Source organism: Ictalurus punctatus, chromosome 1 (genome assembly GCF_001660625.3).
Source record: "Ictalurus punctatus breed USDA103 chromosome 1, Coco_2.0, whole genome shotgun sequence".
NCBI classification, from domain to species: domain Eukaryota; kingdom Metazoa; phylum Chordata; class Actinopteri; order Siluriformes; family Ictaluridae; genus Ictalurus; species Ictalurus punctatus.
The window spans coordinates 22,497,965-22,523,913 of NC_030416.2; the positions used below are offsets into that span (position 1 = coordinate 22,497,965).

Here is a 25,949-nt window from a genome sequence, read left to right on the forward strand (position 1 = left end):
TTAGCAATTTGTTGTGTGTTTATTTTATTAGTTACACAGATTTTGCACATGTGCCAGAAGCCACAGAAAGCCCTGCACACAAGCTTCATTAATGTGCAGCTTTGCAGCTCTGATAGCCCACACAGCAGACAGTTGAATCACTCCTACATCAAAACAAAATGGTCCTCAAGTGGGGAATTTCATTAGACAGCTCAGTAGGTTTTATTTATTTATTAGCCTATCTGGAACATATTTGTATTATGAGGTTCAGCAGTTGATTCATTGGCATGTAAGACATGATGCACATATAAGAATAACAAAAGAAGTAAAAGGAATTTATGGCTTTACCAAGGCTTTATGATTAGTTTCATGCAGTTGTACAACCCCTTATGTAGAAATAACGTGTTTAAAAAAAAAAAAAAAAGTTATTTGCAATTTCACAATTCAATATGCTTGTTCCCAAAGAAATTCTTAAGAGCCCGATTGAGAGGGTGTATGAAATACATTGCAATTTCCTAGATTTTTGCTCAGTCCAGCAGAAATATATTGTGCTGTCCTGTGGGGTCATGTTTAATGGACTCCAATGATAAACATGGCAATATTGTAAGTAATTGTCAATGACTCGCCTCACAAAAGACACGCTTTGTTAATGTGAACATTGCTTCCAGTGTCATAATCTTTCTGTATACCTGTATTAATCCATGCTCCAAGAATGTGTCCTTTATGTGAATTGTACTATAATTGCCTCACTGAAGGTGTACTCAGGTCAACCAGTACAGTGCCACTGCAAATATATAAAATATATATCCTACACTTCTGGGACTGCTTTTAACTAGATTTTGGAAAGTGGCTGTGGAAATGTGTGCTCATTCAATCACAAGAGTATTAGTGAGAAGGCCTGGTGCACAGTCAGCATTCCAATCCAGTTTTGCGTGTTGCTCCGTGGAGAAAGGTCCTCTGGTTTTCTTCCACTGTCCAAAAACAGGCAGGCTGATTGGCTACACTAAGTTGACCTGTGTGTGTGTGTGTGTGTGTGTGTGTGTGTGTGTGTGTGTGTGTGTGTGTGTGTGTGTGTGTGTGTGTGTGTGTGTGTGTCCTCAATCAGGACCACAAAATCTGTTTGATATATTGCTTTGGTTGTATTCCTCATTTGTAAGTTGCTTTCGATAAAAGCATCTGCTAAATGAATAAATGTAAATATAAATTAAAAGTAAATGTGTGTGTGTGTGGTGTGCATGGTGGCCTTTGATGGACTGGAACACTATCCTCTGTGTGTGGTATGTGTGTGCGTGTGTCTGTATGTGTGTCTATATGTGTATGTGTCTGTATGTGTCGGTGTGTGTGTGTGTGGGGTGGCCTGACACATTATCCAGTTTGAACTCTCCTGCCTTTCCTGGATAGGGTTCAGATCAACTGTACATATGGGTGGACATAGTATCAGCTGAAAAAGTGAAGCCAAAATGTCTCTGAAGCACTATAGTGGTTGGCTGCAGTATAAATTTTAACCCCATCCATTCCTTTTCCGTTCAGTTCACATTGTTATCTCCCACAATATTTTTCCATATGATTAATGTGCTTCATAGGAGTTATTTGATGATAATTATAAGACCATGGTCACTGAGGTGAATGACAGTTTTGTACATCACAGTCAAGCCTCATAAACACATGCATTTTCCAGCATGCACTTGAAGCTCTTGACAGTTCTGTAGAAAAGCCATGTCTTGTTCTAACAGACCCTCAGCAGGGCGTTCTTTGCAGTTATGTTGCTCATTTTGATATCTAAGCTAGTTGTTGTGCTGATATTATGACTAGCAAACCAAAGTGAGCGAATAAACCGATGTCATAAATAAAGGCAACTAACACTAGCTGAATTCGTAACAGTGTACTATTGACTGTATGACCTTACCTAATACTCAAAGTAGTTTGGTAAGGTTAGCCAGCCACTCCTTTTTAAACATATTCCACCAACAAAATGAGCAGAGCATAAAAGAGCACAGTTCTCCATACAAATAGCTAATTTACTGTGTCAGAGATAGATGAAGATCATGGAGAGCTGAGATTTTTTTAGGCTGTCTTGAGTACAAATGATGACTGCTGTTGGCCATATATTTTCAAGATGTACGTTACATTAGCATGTTAGCTAGCTAGCAAATGATAGTTTGATCAGTCGTGACTCAAAGCTTTAAAATCTTTTCCTGACAATGGTAAAATCAATATACTTGTTGTAATTATACTACTAAAATTAGTCCATCCATTTTCTATACCGCTTTATCCTTTTCAGGGTCATGGGGAAACCTGGAGCCTATCCCAGGGAGCATGGGACACAAGGCGGGGTACACCCTTGGGTGCCAATCCATCGCAGGTGCCAATCACACACACATTCACACACCCATTCATACACTATGGACACTTTGGACATGCCAATCAGCCTACCATGCATGTCTTTGGACTGGGGGAGGAAACCCCCACAGAACATGTAAACATGGGGAGAACATGTAAACTCCACACACACACAGGATGTGAATCGAACCCCTGACCCTGGAGGTGTGAGGCAAACGTGCTAACAACTAAGCCACCGTGCGCCCCTTTTATAATAATTTTAAATGCTGTCCTTACCAATTTGAGCTAGCATTGAGCGCTATAGGCCAATCAAACCTCCAGTTAATCCCCAATATCATAGAAAAGGTTGTAGAGAGGGTAAATGTCATGAGGTTCTGGTAAAAACAGGTTTGAAAATGCGATGTAGTCAATCATGCCATTGCATCTGTGATACACCCACTTCAGCTGAATAGTTGACTAAGGTGTTGGGAGCAGATAAAACACTCAAATGTGCAGGGTAGTCTTAGGTGCAGGATTAGGTTTGGGAACCTGTTAAGTAGTATAAATTTTGGGACAAAACCCTAGAGTTTTGCTGTGGTCTGACTTGAGTAATGATTCTGGGATTATTGATTTTGGCCAATCAATAATCTGCATTTCTTGCTCATACTTTAAGGCAACAAGTGTTAGTTGAACCAATTTCAGCATAAGTATGGCTCATTTGTGAAAATAAATTATAGGAATCAGGATTTGTGCTTTACACTATCCACCTTCAAACAAAATCTGATAAATGTTGAGGGGCTAAAGCCACCCACTGAATTTAATCTCCTACACAGCAAGATGGAAAATTGAGGTGATATTGGCACTGTTTGAGTTGTCTGGTTATCTGGTCTTTACAGGATGTAGTAGCAAGTCAGTTCATGTACACTCATTTTATTTTCATGGAGCAAAAGCAATTGTGGAAAATTCTGATTATACTGTAACTCAACAAGAAACATTAACTATAAGAGATTTTTCACATTTCTAAAGGAAGTATTGATTAATCAGCGTTTCCGATGAGATGTGAGAAAACTATCAGCTACCTACAGTAGAGAAAATAACATACAGACATGACAGAGCAACATTCTTCTTAGATGGTAGCTCAGGCTTCTGAAAAATCATATCTACTCATCCTATTCAGGGCATATTGACAGTTCACGTCGTGTTCCCGGGATAGATCGGGATCCACCATAACCAAGATAAAGCAGTTTCTCAAGGGAAAGGCAAATTAACTGTTTGAATGCATAGAAAGTATTTACACTTGCAATGATGTCATCTGGGGAATGCCTAAAAGGCAGCACAACAATAGATTAAGGCAAATAGTAAAAAGCTAGAGCAAAAAATTTGACTGAAAAAAGAAAAGCGCAAGGCTCGACTTGAAACCTTGCTTCCTTAAAACTTCTTAGCTCCGCCACCCAAGGAAAGGGTACAGGGAAAGAAAACGAGGTCAGGAGGAATGTATTGTTTGCATTATAAGGTCCATCTGGACTAAGAATGGATGGGAGATAGAACCTTACAATACTAAGACAAGAAATAAACAAACAAACATATTTACCTACTAATGACATGTTGCCAAGTGTATAACAGATCTGCATATACACACTGAATTCACTTTAAGTAAAATATTATTACGCCTACATTACGTGCTTAAATGTTGATGTTTTAAGATAATAAGATTCTGAAGGATGTAAGATCAAAAAATTAAGTATCATATTTTGCAGTGCGTCCCCAGATCACAGCAAAATGAAGGTAATCTCAAAACTCCCAAAAGCAAAAAAGTAGAAACTCTTGTGGCTTGCAAAATTTATTTGTGAATGTATCGCAGCACACTGGGCCAGTGTGCGAGCTTACAAGATTTCATGTCATGTGGCAATAGCAAGGTGAAGATCAGTGGGCTGAAATGGACAAGCTGAAACCTGCCCAGAAGGTGTTATGATATAACCTTTCCAGCTATAGTTTCTGAAGCTGCTTCAAAAATTGTAGCAGCCTTGCAACCACCTTATCCCAAGGATACAGTCTGGTGCTGAATACATCACATGTTGTAACAGTTCTGTGGGTGAAAAGAAAAAAGCTTTCACCAGCTTGTGTGTGGAAGAGAGATCACTGTACAATATGCTGGCTGTTGAGACAGAAAAGAATGGTCGGTGTCACTGAAGGAGGCAAGTTGCAAAAGGACTACAAGCATACTCGTTTCGCAGAGATTAAATTTCAGTGGTAAATGGAATACATTTAAAATGAGAATGCACTGTTGTCCCAATGGCAATAAAAGAGGAAATGCTCAGTAATTAATTTCTTAATTGTAGATAATGCAGATAAAATGCAGAATGAATTGATGCTACATATAGGTCACAAACACAACACATAAATAATGAAGGGAAGGATAAAGTGCAAATTGTGCAGGTAAATATGCACCTCAAAATGTAACAGAATGATACATTGATTGATGATAAATGATATAAAACTGAACATCATTGTCTCCCTCACTGTGTCTAATCTAATCTGTGTCTATTCTAGACATTTAAACTTTTTTTTTATATTTTTGATTGTGCTCAGGGATCATGGGGGCTTAGTGGTTAGCACGTTTGCCTCACGCCTCTGGGATTGGTCTGATCAGTCTGAAGACATGTGTTGTAGGCTGATAGCGGTTTCCAAATTGTCCATAGTGTGTGAATTTCTGTGTGTGCCTTGCAATCTGTTGGCACCCCATCCAGGGTGTCCCCCACCTTGTGCCCTGAGCTCCCTGGGATAGGTTCCAGGCTTCCTGTGACTCTGTGTAGGATAAGAGGTACACAAAATGGATGGATGGATTGATTGTGGTCAATTGAAATTCTAAGCTTATGAAGTTTTTTTTCCTATAAACATCACCTCACTATTTTTGTTGCAGACCAACTTATTTGTTTTTCCCATTGTAAAGAGATTTTATATTTGTACTCCATGTAATGGTTTATACAGATAGCACAGTCAGTTGAACTGGTCCAATTCTACTAGTGCAGCTACTGAAGATTTTCATAACATGGTTGCATATATTTTGACTGAGTATATGTGTTCACAGTCTTTAATATTTGCATCATATTCTACATAGTTATTCTAGTAATAGCTTGGTCAGATAATTACTGCATTGGGCAAACAAACACAGCTCACTCAATACTATCAATCAAACAAATAAATTGCTTAAATGAAATAGAATAATATACTTACTTATTGATGTATAGCCTAATGAACAATTTAATTTAATTATATCTTTTATTTACAGTATACACTTCATATTTAGCATTCCAAACATTTATTACTTTGCAAGCTAGAAGTCTAATTTAGATCTGTTATGACGATAGTCCAGTGAGAACAGCTATTATTCATCTTCAGCAACACTGACTCATGATTGGATAACTGGAGTCTTCCATTTTAAGAAGGATGGAGCTTTACTATAATTGAGACCACATCCAACAGGGTTGGATTTATTGGATTTATTGGAGTGTAATTATGAGGTCCATATCTATGAGAAAATACTGACAGATATCTTAGGAGTACCAGCGCCTCATCTATCTTTATGAATTGTGTTTATGGGAACAGCTGTGTAGTTGGTAAGGACATGGATTAACGGGAGTCTGTAGGAGGGTACTTTGAGGAGATGAGCAGGAAGGATGTACACCTGCATTTTATGTTCAATTCCCTATTTTTCTCTCTCGCTCTCACTCTCAACAGTGAGATGAGTGTGTGTGGCCATGTGCTGAGCAGGTTAAGTTGTGAGCAAACTGCACATTTCCAAGGTCTCGGAGTGGCTTGCTGCTGAGACGGTTTTATTTAATTTGAATTGTCCCTCAATATGTGAAATTAAGACCACACCCTTGGTCTGTGGCTAATTTAGCAGCTATAACAGCAGCTCTGACAACAGATCTGCATGTAATTAAAATGTAATTCTAATGTAATATTGTTGCTATAGTAACTGCTCATTCACATGGACTTGTATGGCAGACACTCCACATAAACTAAGACAAATAATAAATGGATATAAAACTGTGCTGTTATCTAACAAAGAACATATTGTTGATATGGTGAAGTTTTATGTTAGGAGACTTTATGGAAGAACACTCTGTTGTGTTTTTCCTTACTTATATATCTAAACTATTCTACTCTGTGATTACTTTGCTCTAAGCATTACAGGATACCATATTACTACAGTGATGATGTAGTAATACCAGGAGATGATAAAATGAAATCACCAATAGATGCAGATTTATTTTAATGTAATAGGAGCTCCCAGCCAAATACAACTGTAACTAGGTAGAGTTTTGAAAATGTGGAGCAACATTTTAGAGTATTAGCGTACAAGTGCAGTTATTAGACATTTTCACAGAAAAACTGAATCATGGTACAATTATTCAAGTGTAGCTGCTTCTTTTCTACACAAAAAAAATCTCCTGAGCTGTATTTGTGCCACGATCTCTGCAATCTAGCTAGATACATTCAATTAGCAATATTATTAAAAGCTAAAACAGAATTTTCTTCACAATGAAGGAAAATTATTAGGAAAGCATTCTTTAAGCAGTTTCTATATTTTTATTCTACTGTGGATAAACCCAAAATGCTGAGGTTCCAGTGATAAAAAAGGATAATTCCACACTGGTTGTTTAGTTCAGAGATTAAGAACGAGCCAGAGAGCTTAGTACTTATTAAGTCTCAATATAGAGACAGGGGCATTATTAGCTCTGGCTTGCGTCTTTGGGTAGCCATGGGTGCAACGGATGTATTCCTCATGTGTGATTCTGCCTTTAGCTGAAGAAGAACAGATGTCTCCTGCCTTATGTTTATTCAACAAGTAATGTAACCTGAAGTGCTATTAAGCATGATACAATAAGTATTTATAGACCACAAAAATACCTTCAGCTTCAATATAAATACAACTTTATTTTCTATAGGCACTACTCAACATTATTACTGAAGTGTATATAAATTCAAACATCCTTGAAAGAAATGCTGATACTAATACTATTGCTTCACAATAATCAAGTTAATTTGTTATTTTTATTAGTTTTATTGTTATTATTTTATTCATATATGTAGAGCTTTTCAGCTTTGTCGGTTCATTATTGCTCTAATATACAACAATGTACAGTATGGTTGTGATTAATACTCCAAGGAAAACACAATTTTAAAAAAAATCTGTGTTACAAGTGGATTTCCAACTTTTTTTTTTTTAAGTTTAATTTTCACTCCAAATCATGCAGTTAATGTATGTGGTAGAAAAAAAGTTTTAAAAAAATTACTGACAAATATTAATTTTCAAAATTATACAGGTCGCATTCTTCTATTGTATGGCATAGTTTGATTTTTAAATACAGTATTTAATTAAGCCATTAAAATTAATTTGGCTTTTTAAAATTGCAAACTACAGTATAATCTAAATTTAAAAAAAGAAGATCCCAAGTATTCACTGTAGATGAAGCTTTGAACAGGAATCAGCAAAACTGAAAAATATATAAATAATTATTCAACAACAGACATGGATAATCAGTAAACCAAACACTTTATATTTACAGTGTCCTCCACTAATATTGGCACCATTGATAAATATGTGCAAAGGTGGCTGTGAAAAATTGTCTATTGTTTAACCTTTTGATCTTTTGCTCAAAAATTCACAAAAAGACTCTGCTCTCATGGATATCAAACAATTGCAAACATAACACAGGTTTATCAAAAAAATGATCTTTGTTAAATATAGGTGTGCAACAATTATTGGCACCCTTTTAGTTAATACTCTGTGCCATCTCCCTTTGCCAAGGTGCCAACAGCTCCAAGTCTTCTCCTATAATGCCTGATGAGGTTGGAGATTGCACGGTAAGGGATCTGAGACCATTCCTCCATACAATCTCTCTAGAGCCTTCAAATCTCGAGGGCCACACTGGAGGACTCTCCTCTTCAGTTCACCCCACAGGTTTTCTATGGGTTTCAAGTCAGGGGACTGGGATTGCCATGGCAGGACCTTGATTTTGCGGTCAGTAAACCATTGCTGTGTTGATTTTGATGTATGTTTGGATCATAGTCCTGCTGGAAGATCCAACCATGGCCCATTTTAAGCTTTCTGGCAGAGGCAGTCAGGTTTTCATTTACTATCTGTTGATATTTGATAGAGTCCCTGATGCCATGTATCCTAACAAAATGTCCAGGTCCTCTGGAAGAAAAACAGCCCCAAAGCATTAAAGAGCCACCACCATATTTAACTGTGGACATGAAGTACTTTTCCACATTGCTACCTCTCTGTGTGAACCAAAACCACTGGTTTTATTGTGTTTATTGCCAAAAAAAGCTCTATTTTGGTTTTATCTGACCATAGAACCCGATCCCATTTTGAAGTTCCAGTAGTGTCTGGCAAACTGAAGATGCTCAAGTTGTTTTTGGATGAGAGTAGAGGCTTTTTTCTTGAAACTCTTCCAAACAACTTGTGGTGATGTAGGAGATTTCGGATTGTAGTTTTGGAGAATTTCTAACCCCACGACATAACTAACTTCTGCAATTCTCCAGCTTTGATCCTTGGAGATTTTTTGGCCACGCGAACCATCCTCTTCACTGCGCACTGAGACAACATACACCCACCTCCAATTCCAGGTTGATTCATAACATTTCCAGTTGACTGGAACTTCTTAATTATTGCTCTGATGGTGGAAATGGGTATTTTCAATGCTTGTGCTATTTTCTTATAGCCACTTCCCATTTTGTGAAGCTCAACAACCTTTTGCCTCACATCACAGCTATATTCCTTGGTCTTACCCATTGTTATGAATGACATAAGGGAAGTGTTACCTCATATTTATACCCTTTTAAACAGGAAGTCATGGTGGAACAATTTCCTGTTCCTAGTCACCCAGGTGTACTAAAAAGAATGTAAAATATCAATGAGAATATACTACAAATGTTTTTTTTCATATGAATTCATAGGGGTGTCAATAATTGTTGCACACCTATATTTAATAAAGATATATTTTATTCTACTGGAGGATAACAGTTAAATATCATAAATAAACCATGTTTGTATTTACACTAGATGTCCTTACCTTCCAGCGGTTTCCACACTCATTGCACAGTACAAATGTGGTCATCGGTTCATCAGCACTCCGGGTTTGCACCTGTGCAATATCACATTTATATTGAAGATATGTTTTTACAGTGCTGTGAAAAAGTATTTGCAAGCATTTTCCTGATTTCTCCTGTTTTTGTGGAACTCATAAAAAATAGGGGGTTTTTTTAAGCAAAAAAAAAAAACAAAAAAAAGTTATCCAGGATGAAAAACTACTTGCTCCCTTAAACTTAAAATCTGGTTGGGTCACTTTTAGCAGAACTAGGATTTACTCTTATGTTTTGGATCATTGTCTTGCTGCATAATCCAGTTGCGCTTGAGTTTCAACTTATGGACTGAAGGCCGGACATTCTCCTTTAGGATTTTCTGGTGGAGAGCAGAATTCATATTTCCCTCAATTATTGCAAGTTTCCCAGGCCCTGAAGCAGCAAAGCATCCCCACACCATCACACGACCATAGGTATGATGTTCGTTTTGTTCGTAATTCTGCATTTGGTTTATGTCAGATGTAACAGGACCCCTGTCAGAGAACATTCTCCCAAAAGCTTTAAGAATCATTAATGTGTGTTTTGGCAAAATTCAGACGAGTCTTAATGTTCTTCTGGGTTAGCAGTGGTTTTCACCTCACCACTCTTCCATGGATGCCATTTTTACCAAGTGTCTTTCTGACAGTGGAGACATGAACAGTGACCTTTATTGATGCAAGAGTTCACTACTGTGCAGAGTTTTTCCATTTGGAGATGATGGCTCTCACTGTGGTTCTTTGGAGTCCCAGAGCTTTGAAATAGCTTTGTAACCCTTCCCAGGCTGATGTACTTCAATCACCTTCTTCCTCATAATTTCTGGAATTTCTTTCAATTTTAGCATAGTGTGTTACTGGGTAAGATCTTTCAACCAACTTCATGCTGTTGTAAAAGTTTTATTTAAGTGCTGATTTAACAGGTCTGGCAGTAATCAGGCCTGGTTGTCCAGCTGAACAACATAGATTTCGGTATTTAAAAACTTTATTTTGTGTTTACTCAGGTTGTTTTATCTTCGATTTTGTAAATTTTAGTAGGACACAAAAACAGAAGAAATCAGGAAGGGGCAAATACTTTTTCACAGCACTGTACATTTACTTGAAATGCTAAGAGCAATATCTAAGACATTTAGCAATTTCTACTACTTCACCACTAAGGTTGCAGAATATTTTGCTTCTCCAACCTACACTGACCCTGCTAGCTCACGAATATTTTTATTTATCCAAATTTCCTACAAGGTCTTTATTTCATTTCACTAAAGAAGACTAAAGTAATATTATACAGCAATTGATTGTTCTGTGTGTCAGATTTTTTTTTCTAGGCTTTCCAACAGCATCATTGTGTCAAAGCATAAAAGTGTGAGACATAGAATAAGAAACCCAAACCAAACTTTCCAAAACATTCAGCTTAACAATCGTTATTAAACTGTATGTTAAATTCTATAAATTTGATATAATATTGACCCTTATGTCTGAGGAAAATTTTAATTAAGCATTTTTTATTTTTGAAAAAGAACATAGTACCTGGTTGTATGTGCAGTTCTTTTTCCTGCATTTGCCACACTGCAGCAGGTCAGTAACTGTGCCTCCAGTCTTGGCCATCTGGTGCTCGCGGATGGCTTCCTGAGTCAGAATGTTCCTCAGCTGCTTCAGTTCATCACTGGCCATTTCCTACCTCACAGAGAACATTACAGAGCTGGTATAAAATGACTCTTGACTACCAAGGCTGCCAGTACGTCATACATTTGAAAAGCACTACATAACTATGCTATGTATTTATAAGTGAGACATAATGCCTAAAGGGCATGTTGGCTACATTCCTGCTCCTAGCACATGCTCACAGGGCAAGATCACAAAAGGATATCAAAACTAAACATTAGTTCAAGTGTGTGGAGGGTTTTGATAAAGTATAGATAAAATATTGAAATACTGTCTGGATGGAGAACCTGCAGAATGAGTTTAAAATATCTGACCTAAGAAATGAACAACCAGGATCAAAAATGTTTGCCATCAACACCTGATTGCACAAACTACAATAATAATTCAATGCATAAATAATTCATACACACCTCCGCAGTCATGGTGGCTATGCGACTCAGGTCAATAGCTCCTCCCAGGACATTCTTGCGTAAATTCGGATTCTTTGGATCTTTCAGGTTGCTGATGCGGCTACGTACTCTGTTTTTATATTTCATATCTGTGGCTTTAATCTCCTGGTAGATATTTAAGGAGACAAGGTCAGTTAAGGAGAAATAAATGTTGTATATCTCTCACTGAAGAGTCTTCACTTATGTAAGTGGAGCAGAATGACAATAACGAACAATTCTGCAATTCTTCATTTCATATCTTGTCATCTCACTTTTGAATGATAGCGCTGCTGCAGCTCTTTGTCTCGAATCACACTGTGGCCAACATTCTACAACACCACATAAATAGTTTACCAACTGATCATTACTCTCCTTAAAAGACATGCCAGCATCAATGATAAGTAGCAAACCCATTAGTGTTATCCACAACAATGTCTGTTCAAATGTAAGGGATCTACTGAAAACTCACTGTTCCTATAATCACTTTCTGGTAGAGTTGTCTATCTGGTGGTGTACCATGCACTAAGTCTCTTCACTGGATTACACAACTAATAAATAAATATACAAAAAAAACCCTAACAACATGATATAATAGGTATCTTTAAAATAGTTTACTTTAAAGATTACTGAGAATAATGTTCTTGTTTATAAAGGATATGATCCTCAATTTCAGCTCCCATGGCATCACAGTTTGCTCCATAATATTTGTAGTCATCTATAAAATAATAAATAAATAAATAAACAAACAAGTAAGTAAGTAAGTAAGTAAGTAAATAAATAAAGGAGGATTGGGATCTTGCTTGATTATGAACTACTAAAATTCCTACTCATAAAATAGCTTAAGTGATCCTATATGGTTGTACATTTGGTGTTTTCTGTGTTTTAATACCATCTGTGCGTAGTGCGGCTGACAGCATTTCAATGCATTTGTCCCTGATGGAATCCCCAGTGAGCAGGTGAGGGGAGAGAGGACCACCAGCAGGGCTAAAGGGAGGGGACAAGGGGGTGGTGGGGGTGCTGGGTGTCTTCGGGGTCTCAGGTTTACTTTTACTGATCAGAGAGAGATAAAAATCAAGATGATACTGTACTAGATAATTGTTGTCTCTCATTTCCACTGATTCTGATATGCATATAATACAATATTACTGTGAATATGAGTGTAATGACATCTGTGTGGAGCTGGGCCCCACAAACTATTTTCATCACTTGCCAAAATAGCTCTCTGGTGTATAAATGTCATATGAATCAGACACGGTGTATTTTCCAAACATAGCCCTAGCTGCTGGGAGCAATATCTGCCAATAAAAACCACCAAGTTGGACGTCTCTCTCCAGAACTTGTGTACTTTTTGGCTTCAAATCTCACTTCAGTCTAACCACATGCTGTGCAATTACTGTTATGTCTAATCTAGCACACTTGATTAAACTCATTGGCTAATTACCAAGTACATGATAAGTTCATTTCAGCAAGTTAGACTGTAAAACACAGAGCATGGAGACCTAGGACTAGCAACAGGAAGCACTGTGATTTTACCCAACACAAGCTTAACAGTCAGAATATCACCTTAAAATTGACTTTAAAAATGTAATATGTTGACCAAGACCAAAACCAATTAACATCACATGCTACACAAAACGTGACAGAACAGAAGGGACTAGATAGAAACTGTACCGTCCATCATTACTGTCTGTGGACACCTTTCTCTGTATAGCTCCAGGGAGAGTCAACTTAGGGCCATGATATTCTTTCCTGGAAGACACAAGAAAACAATCTTGATCCATTAGATTTCTGTAAATTAGTTAGAAGTGTAGTGTAGAAGTGTGCGTAATTCTTGCCTTTCCTCCGAGAGTTTCTTAGACAGGGGTGAGCTTCCAGACTTCGAGTTAACAGAGTCCCTTCTGTGTGAAAAGTCTGTTTTATATTATCTGCCCTAAACAGTAATCCTTGCTCTAAAGATTAATAAGCTAGCAAACAAAAAATAGTTAGAGGCTAATACTGTACCTCGTAGGTTTGGCATCACTTAACTGCTGTCTCTGGCCAGACTTAGAGTCAGTGGAGTCTTTTCTAAAAATAGAAATAAAAAATGTAGTTTGCAATGGAAGCTTCTCCTCTATTTTAAAAATAAATACAGGTGTACTAGTTTAAACCTCATGTCACACTTGATGATATATCTGGTCAAACCTTTCTTTCTTTGCATCGTTAATGGGCTTTTTCAGAGACTGCTGACTGAAATCTGAGGAATCCCTTCTGGAAAAACAATAAGAACCTATGAATACAATGAAAATTGAATATGAACAACAAAAAAAAACTTCTCTGGCATAAACGGAGTAAATTGTTCTTACTATAACTACCCACTGGCTGCGGAACCACAGCCAAACTAATTCATGCACTGATACTGCCCTCTGTCTTTCATCCATACGGACACACATCTATGTTCCAACCTGTCTTTCTTCATGTCTGTAGACAGTCTTTTGGCTGGTTTACTGTCCCCCAGATCTCTGCTGACATGGAGGCATTATTTCAGCATTTTATATAAGAACCAACATTTATCTTTTCACCACATGCATTCTGTTTCCTGATAAATCTACATTTCTAAGTAGATCAAGTATTTCACATTTTTGTAATTAGTTCAACACACTGGACACATGCAGGATGAGAGAATCCAGCTTTTAGTTTTGGAGCACTATTTTGAAGACAAATCAAAGTTACTAGCTTCAGACCTGTGTTTCTTATGTTCAGATATCAGCTGCTGTGCACTTCGTTTTGGTGCTGGCATGTCTTTTCTACATTTATTATGGGGAGAAATAAACCTATTGTGAGACAATCACTTAAAATATCTAAAAACAACAATCTGTTCAAATTAAACAAATATGGAACCTGTCTGGTTTCCAGCATGCTAAAAGTCCAATCATAACCTTTCTTTGTCTTTGCTTTCTTTTTCTTTGTCCTTCTGCATGTCTAATGAAGGATGCTTTGTAAGAGTAGGGGGATGAAGATGGAGAGGCAGAGGAGGAAGAGGGGCATCAGGATTCACAGTCTCTTTCCTAATAACAACAACAATTAACTATTGATAAAAGCATAAATCACATGACACCACATATACTGCATATTGTTCTTCTAGCCATGCAAAATGGTTATGTAATTTAATTTTAGTAATCACAGTAAAATCACAACTTGCAAGCTATCTTTAGTATTGTTTACCAATTTTATCTTAAACTGAATGTATTGTTAGCAGCTAATTATTACTATTTATTTATTGGGGGGCGTTTCCATCATTTTCTCCCCAATTTGCTGTTTCAAATTCCCACCTATTAGCTAACAGCCAACTCTCCCCTATCACACAACAGCTGGGGAAGGAGAAGAAAACATGTTTCCTCTGAGACACATGAAGCCAGCTACCACACTTGTCAAACTGCTGAACACAGTCGGAGGAAACAGTTAATACAGGATTTCGCATAGTTTGTTTTGTGATCATTACGGCCAAAAATGCTTACTTTTGCTGTGGCTGTTCTTCGAAATGTATGAAGCAATTTGCGGAGCTTGTTGTGCTTTTTTGCGGAAAACTACACGAAACACTGTGAGGTTTGTTGGTAAATTAGACCTTTTAGCTGTACTCATGTTTGACGCATGTGAATTGAAGAGGGCTTTGGTTGAATGCCTCTGAATACTGAGTTTCCTTGATTTTGTTTTAAATTGTGCGATTGAAAAATCACAAAATCCTGGAGGGACGGAGGAAAGTGCCCTTTCCACATACATAAGCTCACAGCTGCTACACATTTCCTAGTGTCACTATGATTGACAGGGGAGAGAGTGTATGCCATCCCTACCACCAGAAAGCATGTCTAGTTTTCTTCTCTTGACTCTCAGACTTGGATGGTTGTGGTATCATCAGGACTTTAACTCACAATCTCCCAAAGACTAGAATGAACGCTTTGCTGTTGTGCAACTTGGCCAGAGACAATTTCTTTTGGGGGGCTTTAATCACATCCCAGTATATTAGTATATGCAATTATAAACTAATGAAGGACTGACTGTTTGATTTCCAGCCAAGTAAGGCAGCAAGACACATACACTGTAGAGAGTAGATTCCACTGTGAATGTCATATACAGTAAAACTGTTAGAAAACTGTTGTGTGTGGTGACGAGTTCAATTGTAAACTGGTCATTACGGTTTTCTCGAACAATCCCAAATTTCACCACCAGAGGTCACCACTGCAAGAATATTGATGTGTTACCCTAGTTACTTACTGTATAATCAGTCTGTTACCAGTAACTAACAATTATACTGTTTTCCACTCTCTAAATACAATATTGTAGATTACTTGAGGACATTTTTTCACAATTCAATTTGTGAAAGGTGTTCTGCAAATTAGTCTGTTTAACCTCAGGTTAGGTTCTGTCCAAACCAAGAAATAGACAGATTTATACTTTAGAACTTGACAGAGCAAATGTACTTGTTTTGCATTCAGTGCATTTATCAATTCCTACCCTTTCCTGGTCTGAGGATCCATGATACGCCCTGTTACTATATGAAAAGGAGGGGGGAAGCTAACAGACAAGGGCTGCTGCCTCTATTTGCCTCCAACCAGCTATCTGACTTTAGAAAATGCAGTAAGACCAGATCATAAGATGAAAAGAATCTGCAGCTGCAGTTTTACAAGAAAGTTCTGCTTCCTGATACTTAAACAAATAAAATCAGATTTACCATCTAGTTATCACAATTCCCAGACTTTCCAGTTTCCCTGCTAAAACCAGTTTAATCTGCCATGCAGATAAATACAGCTTATGGTCTTCCTTCTTTGATTCTCTGACAGTCCAGCTATTCTGTCTGAGCTTTCCTGGACTCCAGGTGCCAGGGTAAATAGACCTGGTTGTATGGGAGAGCTCCAGGGGGTGTCTTCAAGCTGCTCACTCATACAGGACGTCCACTGCGACCAAACAGATAAATCTGGGCCAAGGAATTGTGTCACAGCTGACTATGCAAGATTTTGCCACCAGAGATCACTATTCCAGAATTATTTGTTGCCATTGTTAAAACTAGTTTTAGCAAAACTAAAGCTTGATTAGAGTCTACAAAGTCTTATATGGTTTGCTTTTCCTGTTTCCTATTTAAGTATGTAGATTATCCCTTTGCATCGTTGCTACAGTTTGGATCTGTTTTTCCCTCTTACTTTGCTTTCAACTTTTTAATGTTTTTGTTCCATTGGCTTTATTAATTACTAAAATGGTCTAATAAGAAATGGATGAATGTTAGTAAAAATTTGAAAGAAAAAAAAATACTGAAAATGCCAATGCCAACACTCTACTGTGTATGCTATGTGTTTCTCAAGGGCATGAAAGAATAAACAGGATGTTATCAGCTAAAACCAAATCCTTGACCCCTTGGCACATAGCCAAGTCCAATTGCGCTATATTTGCCAGAGGAGTAGTGATATTTGCATTGCTGCATTTCTTTGGCATATAGTCTTTCATGTTTTAATACTTTCTACACTATTTAAACAATGAGAAATATATACCGTCACTGATCCTACAATACTGGAGCATCTACAGTCTTCACCCAGTCTCCACAACAGGAACTTGTGGGAGTTCTATGTAGGAGTACATTTGCTTTACATACAGTAGTTGATGGTAGAAAAGCAGTTAGAAGCTTACATTCTCATGAAAAGACAGAGAATTGACAGATTCGATTATACAAAACATACTGTGCACTCAAATAAAGCAAGTGGAGGCAGATGCTATGTATAAGAAGGTTATTTTAAATTTCAGTCATGCCTTTGCGAGTTTTTCATGAGTTCACAATATCAAATAATTTCTAGAGTATAATTCACCATTCCAAACAAGCCCTGACCTCGGTTTCTTCATCTCTAAAACGCATTGTTTCTGAGCAGGAGGATGTAGATGAAGAGGCAAAGGAGGAAGTGGGGCATTTTGATCTGGAGTCTTTTTTCTATGTGTAAAAATAAACAGTGTAATTCTGTTATTTGATACAGAGAAAAATCACAGTGTGCTATATATTTTAAAAATGAACGTAGACTTTTTTTCCAAGGCAGACCATTTTTCTTGACAGCAATGACATTATAATTAAGAGCATGCAGAACCACATTCTGACCTCTCTTTAGAAACCTCTAGAGATGGCCTTTTATGAGAAGAGGAATGATGAGACTGAGAATGTTGAGAGGTCAAAGTTTCTGGTGTCACTCTCCTGAAAGTAATACATACAATTTCTAAAAAATGAAGGCCTTATCTCGTCTAGTCACTGTTTCTTAAACATGTTCTCACAGAGTTTTGTCACTGTTTATGCCAATGATGCTGACCTGTCTTTCTTCACTTCAGGTTGGTGTTTACGAATATGAGCAGGAAGAGAATGGTGAAGATGAAGATGAGGAGGACTCTTGGGATCGGGAGCCTCTCTCCTGTGTAATTAATTTTGTATTCAGCACCTCAAAAACACATGGCAGCAAAATGAGACAATAACTGAAGCAATAACTAGAAGACACATCAATTGCCCTTAAGACTCAAAATACAATCATATACAGTATACAGCTTGCCTAGTAAGAAACGGCTCTTGACTGCTCACTTTTGTTTCTTCATATGCAAGCCTTAAAGTGTGTGAATGATGATAAGCAGGAAGCAACATAACATCAGGAGCATCTCCCTGAAACTTTTGCATACTATTAGCACCTATCATTGTTCAGTAATATTATATTATATTACTGCATAATATGTTTTTAAGCAAATTACTAAAAATGAGCTAAGACTTTAAGTCAATAAACCCCAGAATGGGACTCATTTCTGAAACAATGTCTGCAGTGTGTATCTGATGCAGCAAGCCAAACAATACCTCTTTCTTGCATGTGGGTTTCCAAAAAAGATTTAACATCTTTTTCTTTCTTTATGTGAACTGATGCTTTGGATGAGCAAAATATGAATGAATGTAAGGAAAGATATGGAAAAAAGATAGGGGGAAAGTCTGAAGCACCACTCCTATATGATAGTGTTACCATTCATTTTGAAACCACTCACATAGTAAGAGAGCAAAATCATGCTATAGTGCAGCACAAGGCTAAATGTCCACTGGAGTTAAACCAATACAAAGCAACATAAAACCTTTGTTGTGCTGCAGATAGCAAAGTTATCCAAACACAGAGCTCAATGTCCAGTGTCTGTGTCTTGAAAAAAAGGCCTTATTATCTCCAGCCACACCACCTTTAGCCCTGTGGTACTCTACGCTGAAGAACCAAAGGGTGCAGGGGTATAATTATTCATACTACATTACATTCAAGATAGTTAGATATGTGAAACGAAAAATCTCACATAAACTAATGATTAGTTCTAAATCACACTAGATTAACTATGATGAAAGCTTGATTTAATAAAAATAGGTCTGTTATTTACACAACTCAAACACATTCACCAATTCAAAGCACACCACCAAAATGTAATGTGGTGTTGATCAACCACATATACTGTACATCCGCTTCAACTGTTCTGCATTTAATCATTATCATAACTGAAGAGAAACTGAATGTTAATGCCATGCACATCCTCTGAGAACACACACTAGCAGTAACCTGTCTTTCTTCACTTCCATAGATGAACACTTGGGAGGATGGAAGGGTGAACCAAAGGAGGATACACTTGAATCCATAGCGTTCATCCTAACCAAACAAAAGAACTCTTCAGCCATGTGACTCCATTTCATCACTGAATAAATCAGGAGATACACAAAAAAGGGTGAGCTCTCACCTCTCACTCTCCTTTGTGTGATTACTGATGTGTTTTTCCTTTTTGTGGTCACTTTCTTGTCTTTCTTTCTTAAAAACTGCCTCAGTTCTCTCTTTTCTGTGCTTATCAACAGGTTTCTTGGGAGTGTTTAAACTGGATTTTGGGCTGACAAATCAAACAGGTTAGATTAGAATGTGCATTCATATTCTTCTTCTTCTTTTTCTTTAGTTTCAGTTCATGAAAGCCTGCATACAAAATACATACTGTATGGTTTCACTTTCACTTAAACCGTGCAGATTTACTACTTTCATGCAAGACTTACCTTGACTCTGTGTCTGGAGAGGGTCCACTGAGTGATTGTGTACTGGCCCCACTCCCATTTTTCATCTCATTTGGTCTTTCAGCCTTCTGGGAATGGCCAGATTCTACACAGGCAGTATTATTATTATTATTTTACTTCTATATATCACTTGCTAAATGGTTTGGACATTTTAAAACACGGATTAAACAGTAGGTCATACCACCATAGCTACCTAATAGCCTCTTCCAGTTTTTGATAAGAATCTTCGCAAGGGAGACGACATCCTCATCTCTGCAGTGCTTTCTTATTCCATTGACAGACATTCCAATTCTTGTGTCCTGAAATAAAATGCACCATATACGAAATACAGGCTTTCGGTTAGAAATAATAACAGAATAAAAGAGCTTCCAGAGCATAACTAAATAAAATCTTACATTACTATATTTATTTTCTGATTGTCATTGTTTATGATATATAGCTTGGCTAATGTTGATTTTCTGATATATAGCATAATTAATCTTACCTGAAGCAACTTAAGAGTCATACTGAATTTTTGCAATTCTCTCAACAGGTCAAGAGCACCTTCCTGAAAAAAAGAAAAGAAAAGAAAATGATGAAACAGTGTTTTTATAACTGACGGTCAAAATGTTAATGACTTATCTTAAAAATTAATTAATTAATTAATTTGAAGGGAAAAAAAGGTTAGTGGTTACTATTTAATCAGTTCATTCCTCCATCTTGTTGTTAGGGCTCAGTGACATTAATGAAGTGGGTAAACATTTATGCAGCACATTTGTGAAAAAAAGGCGGGGGGCGGGGGAGAAAAAGAAAAAGAAAAAAAGGGCAAACGCACGACATTGCCTACACGGTCAGGAAACCTGCAGAAAGTTTTCAAAGACAAAATAATGTACTAGCAAACTCCTATAGTAATTTTAAGTTGTAGCCTACAATTCCACATTTGTTCATGCACGAACAAGACACTGGCAGCAACAGCAACTGTACAGTCCTCTACAGGACACCTGTTCACATTTGTGTCCCAAAGCGCGGCCGCTCAAAGCACTACTATTCCATATTTTTTACCATAAACTTCAAAGTGCGCATCTATTCAAAGTAAACACAATGCACGAAGAATGGCCACCCAGGAAGCCCTTAAAATACGATACACGTGGAAACTTTGAACATGAAAAAAAACCACACAAAACAAAACCAAATACAATATGAAGCAGGCGTCCAAATAAATATCTCACCGTGTTATTCCTAGACACCATTTTGTCTAGCTTTTTCGCAATCCGTATCAGCTCCTCCTCTCGTGTCATTGTGTATGCATGAGTTATTCCTACAGTATAAAAGTGTACATGAAGTCGATCAACTTTATAGCATCTGCAAATACAAATACAAAATGCGATTAATGTTAGAAGTTGGACTCGGAGCTTGTTCCTGTAGTGTCCCGCTCAGCCGAGGGGCGGGTCTGTGCAGCACGAGCCTCTAAGCCAAATGCCATGGACACATGACAACTGCCAGGAATAGAAAGAAGGTCGGACACAAGCTTACTACCGATATTGAATGCAAATGATTAATTTTAAGGGGGGAAATATATATAGAGAGAGGATTATTAAAGCTCTCTGAAGTACAGTTTCCCTCGTCCTGCAAAATCCCCAGTGCAGAATGAACACCTCAGGTGTTTACTCAAACAAACACTTGATAGTAATACAACTGTGCATTTCGTTGAATTATTTCATTTTGTTTCTGATCTTCTGAGTTTGAAGTTTCATGTCCTGAACGCTTGTGTAACTGAACACCAGCGATCTATCCCAAACTAATCACACTAGTGAAGTTGTAGTGTCCTGTTAAAAATAGGAGAGTTGGAGCACAGCTGAACGTTTCATAAATCGCCCAGCAGACGGCAGCGTGGTGTCAAATATCATCCTATAGTGTTCTGCAAGACTAAAGTAGGACTTTGGCTCTCATATCTCAATCTCATATCTCAAATAACTAACATCAGTCAAACTTAGATATCATAACTCCTGACTGTGCTGCATAAATGTATAGAGCACTGTACATTTATTTATTTCATTGTCATGATGGAGTTTTAGGTTTTGAACACAGCTTGTGCATGAGGTGCATTAAAATAAATTCTCAATACTCAAGGGCCACACAGATGTTTAGTGGTTAGTACGTTTGCCTCACACCTCCAGGGTTGGGGGTTTGATTCCTGCCGCTGCCATGTGTGTGCAGCATTTACATGTTCTCCCCATGCTGTGGGGGTTTCGTCCGGGTACTCCGGTTTCCTCCCCAAGACATGTATGGTAGGCTGATTGGCATGTCCAAAGTGTCTGTAGTGTATGAATGGGTGTGTGAATGTGTATGTGATTGTGCCCTGCGATGGATTGGCACCATGTCCAGGGTGTACCCCGCCTTGTGCATGATGCTCCCTGGGATAGGCTCCAGGTTCCCCACAACCCTGTAGGATAAGGTATAGAAAATGGAGGAAGGATGGATGATTTTCTCATCCATATATATCTTATGAAAAAAGTAGACTATGCAAACAACACTTATTTAAGGAACATTTCACTTGACTAGAAATTAAGATCTAATTTAGAAATTCAGTTTATTTGATTCAGGTCTAGTTATTAAATTTTGCATTATTATCAAATTGCTAAATTGAGGAATAATTTAGATACTGTAAAATCTACACTACTAATTGGCATACTTATGACATTCACACTTGAGTAAATATAACACATAATACACTTCCCTTTGCCCTTTCTTTAGTTATTCAAGGTGTCTTATTTTTTTTCTCTCAGTACTTATACACATGTAAAATAATCAGAATCCCAGGTTTTGCTATGAAATCTAAAAATTCGCTTTACGTCACTTTACATGCAATAGTTAAATATACATTAGCCCTGGTGTACATGATTTTCATGTGACACATTAACAATTTGGTGCGTTCAAACTAGTTTCATATTTAATAGTTGTATCTGAATATTTTAATATTATTATTTAACATTGCAAGGACATACCACCAATTATTAATATTTAATATTTATATATAGGTCATACTGACATATTTAGTATCAAATGATTTACATCATAATTGTGACACAGTGAAATCAATTCACACCCCAGAGGTTGGCATAGTCCTGGGATCATATAGAGCTGGCAGAAACTAAGACTAGGAAGAGTTCTCAGTTCCAAACACAGTGGAAAATTTGTACATGAACAAAATTGTTGAGATTTCTGAATTAGTCCTATAGATAGGTATAGGAATGGTGTCTTCAAACAATTCCTTATCCAAAGGGAGGCGCTATTGAGCTATTTTAAAGATAAAGCATCAAGGGATGTATATTTTTAAAATAATAATAATAATAATAATAATAATAATAATAATAATAATTTAATTAATTAATTAATTAATCTGAGAAAAATTCTATGTAAGTCTACTTCTACTTCTATTAGGTGTTTGGACATAATATTATTTGTGAAATTTTTAGTTCAAGCTTTAAGTCGTGAATTTAGTAGAAGGTATTTTGTTTTCCTTGTTACAGTTCATGAACCAGAAAGAAACCACAAATGAAACTAAATACTAACTTGACTGGATCCATTATGTGCTCTGACGATAAGATTCACATGATAGCACGGTTGAAATTTAAAAGCCAGTATCAGTTTTTGAACAGTTCTAAAAAAGTATTTTTACTTTCTTGAATATTATATGAAACAAATTTTCATATTATTTCCTTATTCAGATAAATGGAGTCCAAACATCAGATGTTTTATGGCAAGAAGTTCCAAGAAACCACTGCAATGACTTCAGTGGTCTCACTCATTAAAACACTTTCTCCACTGTATATCATCCTACATCCTCAGCATTTCTACATTACTGCTTTCACCCTAAATACCCTCTTTGCAGAGTTTCTCCACTTGCATCACTTGCAGCTCCAACTATATAAATGTCTCAACATACATTTTAAAAATTGCTGAATTACAGTAGGTTTTAAGTTTTGAGAAACAGATCTATCATTACCCACTGGGAGCACACCACATCAATCAGCAGCTCCAACCAGATCTTGACAGCAGGAGACAGACCAGTAAAACTTGCCCAATATGTCTGGTTTTCTAAGCCACAGAATACAGAGTTAAGTTTGGTTTTCATTTTGATAACCTCCCACTAAATATTTTATGGCAAAATAATGGTTTTAAGAGTTTCCTGCACCTAAGTACAGTTTGTTGTTTGAAACCTGCGGTGTTTCCCCCAATTACAGACCAAAGACGTCATTTCAAGCAGTTGCAGTATTAAAATAGCATCTGACCAGAAAATGAATGATTTCACTTTTATTTTAGGCACCATGTGTTTCTAATAAAACACTAAAAATAAGATTGTCATGGCATGCATGTCAGCTATTAGTTTATGAATCATAGACTAATGGAGTTTAGAACACACATTTGGGTAGTGCGATACTACAGGAAGTGACATTTGCAGAGGATGAGGCCACCCATGAAGCATTACACAGATCCAAATGACAACTTCTCCAACAGTATACCTAAAAGCCACCACACTATGGTGTACATTGATTTATAATGATATATACATCTATACACATGCAGGAATACCTTGACCTTACATGTGTAAATTGTACTGCTGCATACTTGCCGTGACAACTGACTGCATGTAAGGACTGCATTTTTTTTAATTACGATTTTCTAGTTAATGATATAGAATCATTACTCTTTTACTAAAGGGAAGCACTTCTTAAGAGCAAGCTTAATGTTGGGAATGTGTAATGTGCAAATCTCCTCTTGCTCTCATTCCCTTAGCTGCCTGCTGCTAATCTGTGTGAACAACTCAATCGCATTACGCAGTCTACACACTTCCTTGTTTATCTACCTCCAAACCCCCCAGTCCCCAAATCAGCCTGATCAGGAGAAACAAATTAGCTAATAGCATTAAGACTTGAATAATGTGTAACATAACACAATGTAATATACTCAATATACTAAATATATTTAGTAATCTGGTAGAATATCCTCTTGGTCATAGTTACTAATATACTTCAACTATCTTCCAATTATCTCTTTGACTCACCCTAATTTATGTACTTAGAGGCCCTAAACAACTTATGAAGAAGATTCCCGTCTGTGGAAATAAAGTCGAAATGATGAAACGTACTATAACATGTTTGCTGATATGTGAGCAGCTTTGTAGACAGACACTTCCCTTTGATTTTCACAAATCTGTCCCTTCACTCATCCATGTGAAAATGAAGTGGTGACCCCTCCACTCTTATTACTGTTATTTTCTGCATCATTTATTCAAGTTCTGAAATATAATTGTCCAGCTTAACATGAGAACAAGAGTTTTTCTTATCAAAGAATGACTTCACTTATTAATGACTCTACAGACAAATTCTTCAGATATCAGATTAGCTGAATTCAACTTTCCATAACCCTACAACACACACATACATGCTCTAAACACACACTTAAGCCAACATACCACATCCATAAAATAACACGCAATGAAGGACTTATTCAAGAGTTAGGTGGTGCGACATCGCTTCGTGGCCTTTCGGCTAAGATCACCTGTAGTATCTGATTGTTAAAGCCGTAGCGTAAGCTATAGCAAATTTTGTCAGGATCAAAACTTTTGTTTTAGTCTATACTGTATAAATTGTGTCATAATGTAATGTTTATTTCCTTAGTCTATGAGACTGGCTTGGCTGTGGTATTTATAACAATAAATGCAGAGCCATAAGGATTTTCCAAATGTCTTTCCACTCACAGGATTTATAGATAGTCAAGTAAGATGTAAGCAGCCTGAAGGAAAGTTAGAAATCTTATACAATCTCCATAATGGAAAAAGCCTTTTTAGATGGCCTCAAGGTCATTGACAGGTCAGAAGGAAATTACCAGTAAAGTGAGATTATAGTGATGATGTCATCAGAGAGAGGCCCACAGAAGATGAAGTCATGACCAGCAGTGGGCCTGTTCATAGGGTCACACAAGAGGAGAAGCAGTCTACAGGGGCCCCAAAGTCATTCTGGGGTTTTATCCATTCATAAACGCTTTTTTGTCCACCACGCATCCTCTTTCAGAAACCAAGGAGGGGGAGGATGAGGTTGCCAAGGTTTTGAGAGAGACAAGGAAGTGTGGTGAGACTGTTTTCCCAATCAGACTAAATGCCCTTTCTAAAATAAATCACACCTGGGGCAAGTAGGACATTAGATATTTATAATTCTAAGGAATTGTAATGTTTATAAATTCTAATGAATGACTGGTGGTATTAATATAATGTAGCCGAGTGGAACAGTTACAGACTTGGCTCCGATGATTATGTCTTGTTTCCAGTGAGCCTGTGGAATATTCCTTGGCTCTTCTGAATTCACTTGGGAGGAAAGTAAAATCATTTTCTCC

General features: G+C 37.2%; 1 protein-coding gene across 18 annotated transcripts; it reads right to left on the reverse strand.

Moving 5' to 3' along the window:
• Positions 1-7,219: 7,219 nt before the first annotated feature.
• tcea3 (transcription elongation factor A (SII), 3) lies at positions 7,220-21,028 on the reverse strand. 18 transcript variants are annotated; one of them, XM_053682841.1, is made up of 22 exons: positions 20,786-21,025; positions 20,062-20,124; positions 19,771-19,876; positions 19,560-19,662; positions 19,259-19,402; positions 19,084-19,170; positions 17,827-17,925; positions 17,622-17,714; positions 17,361-17,459; positions 14,428-14,556; positions 14,233-14,295; positions 13,954-14,013; positions 13,694-13,759; positions 13,514-13,576; positions 13,348-13,410; positions 13,184-13,261; positions 12,402-12,562; positions 12,166-12,227; positions 11,495-11,644; positions 10,950-11,096; positions 9,384-9,455; positions 7,220-7,799 (listed from the first exon to the last, which is right to left on the reverse strand). In XM_053682841.1, exons 1-22 carry the CDS (start codon positions 20,852-20,854, stop codon positions 7,791-7,793), a joined length of 1,986 nt encoding a protein of 661 aa, XP_053538816.1. In that variant the 5' UTR covers positions 20,855-21,025; the 3' UTR covers positions 7,220-7,790. The 18 variants fall into 18 exon arrangements, with proteins under 18 accessions (XP_053538816.1, XP_053538815.1, XP_053538813.1 ...); XM_053682840.1 differs by lacking the exon at positions 7,220-7,799 and adding an exon at positions 7,823-9,202 and having other exon boundaries at positions 13,954-14,010; positions 20,786-21,026; XM_053682838.1 differs by lacking the exon at positions 7,220-7,799 and adding an exon at positions 7,823-9,202 and having other exon boundaries at positions 20,786-21,026.
• Between the last annotated feature and the right edge of the window lie 4,921 nt (positions 21,029-25,949).

What these genes read in the sequence shown, in the direction of transcription:
- tcea3 (XM_053682838.1), bottom strand. Translation starts at nt 20,854, where the DNA reads ATGACACGAGAGGAGGAGCTGATACGGATTGCGAAAAAGCTAGACAAA. An exon ending in AAGAAACTCTCGGAGGAAAG is followed by an intron (nt 13,262 to 13,347) that starts GCAAGAATTACG and finishes TGTGTCTTCCAG; the next exon opens with GAAAGAATATCATGGCCCTA. An exon ending in AGAACTGCACATACAACCAG is followed by an intron (nt 9,456 to 10,949) that starts GTACTATGTTCT and finishes GATATTGCACAG; the next exon opens with GTGCAAACCCGGAGTGCTGA.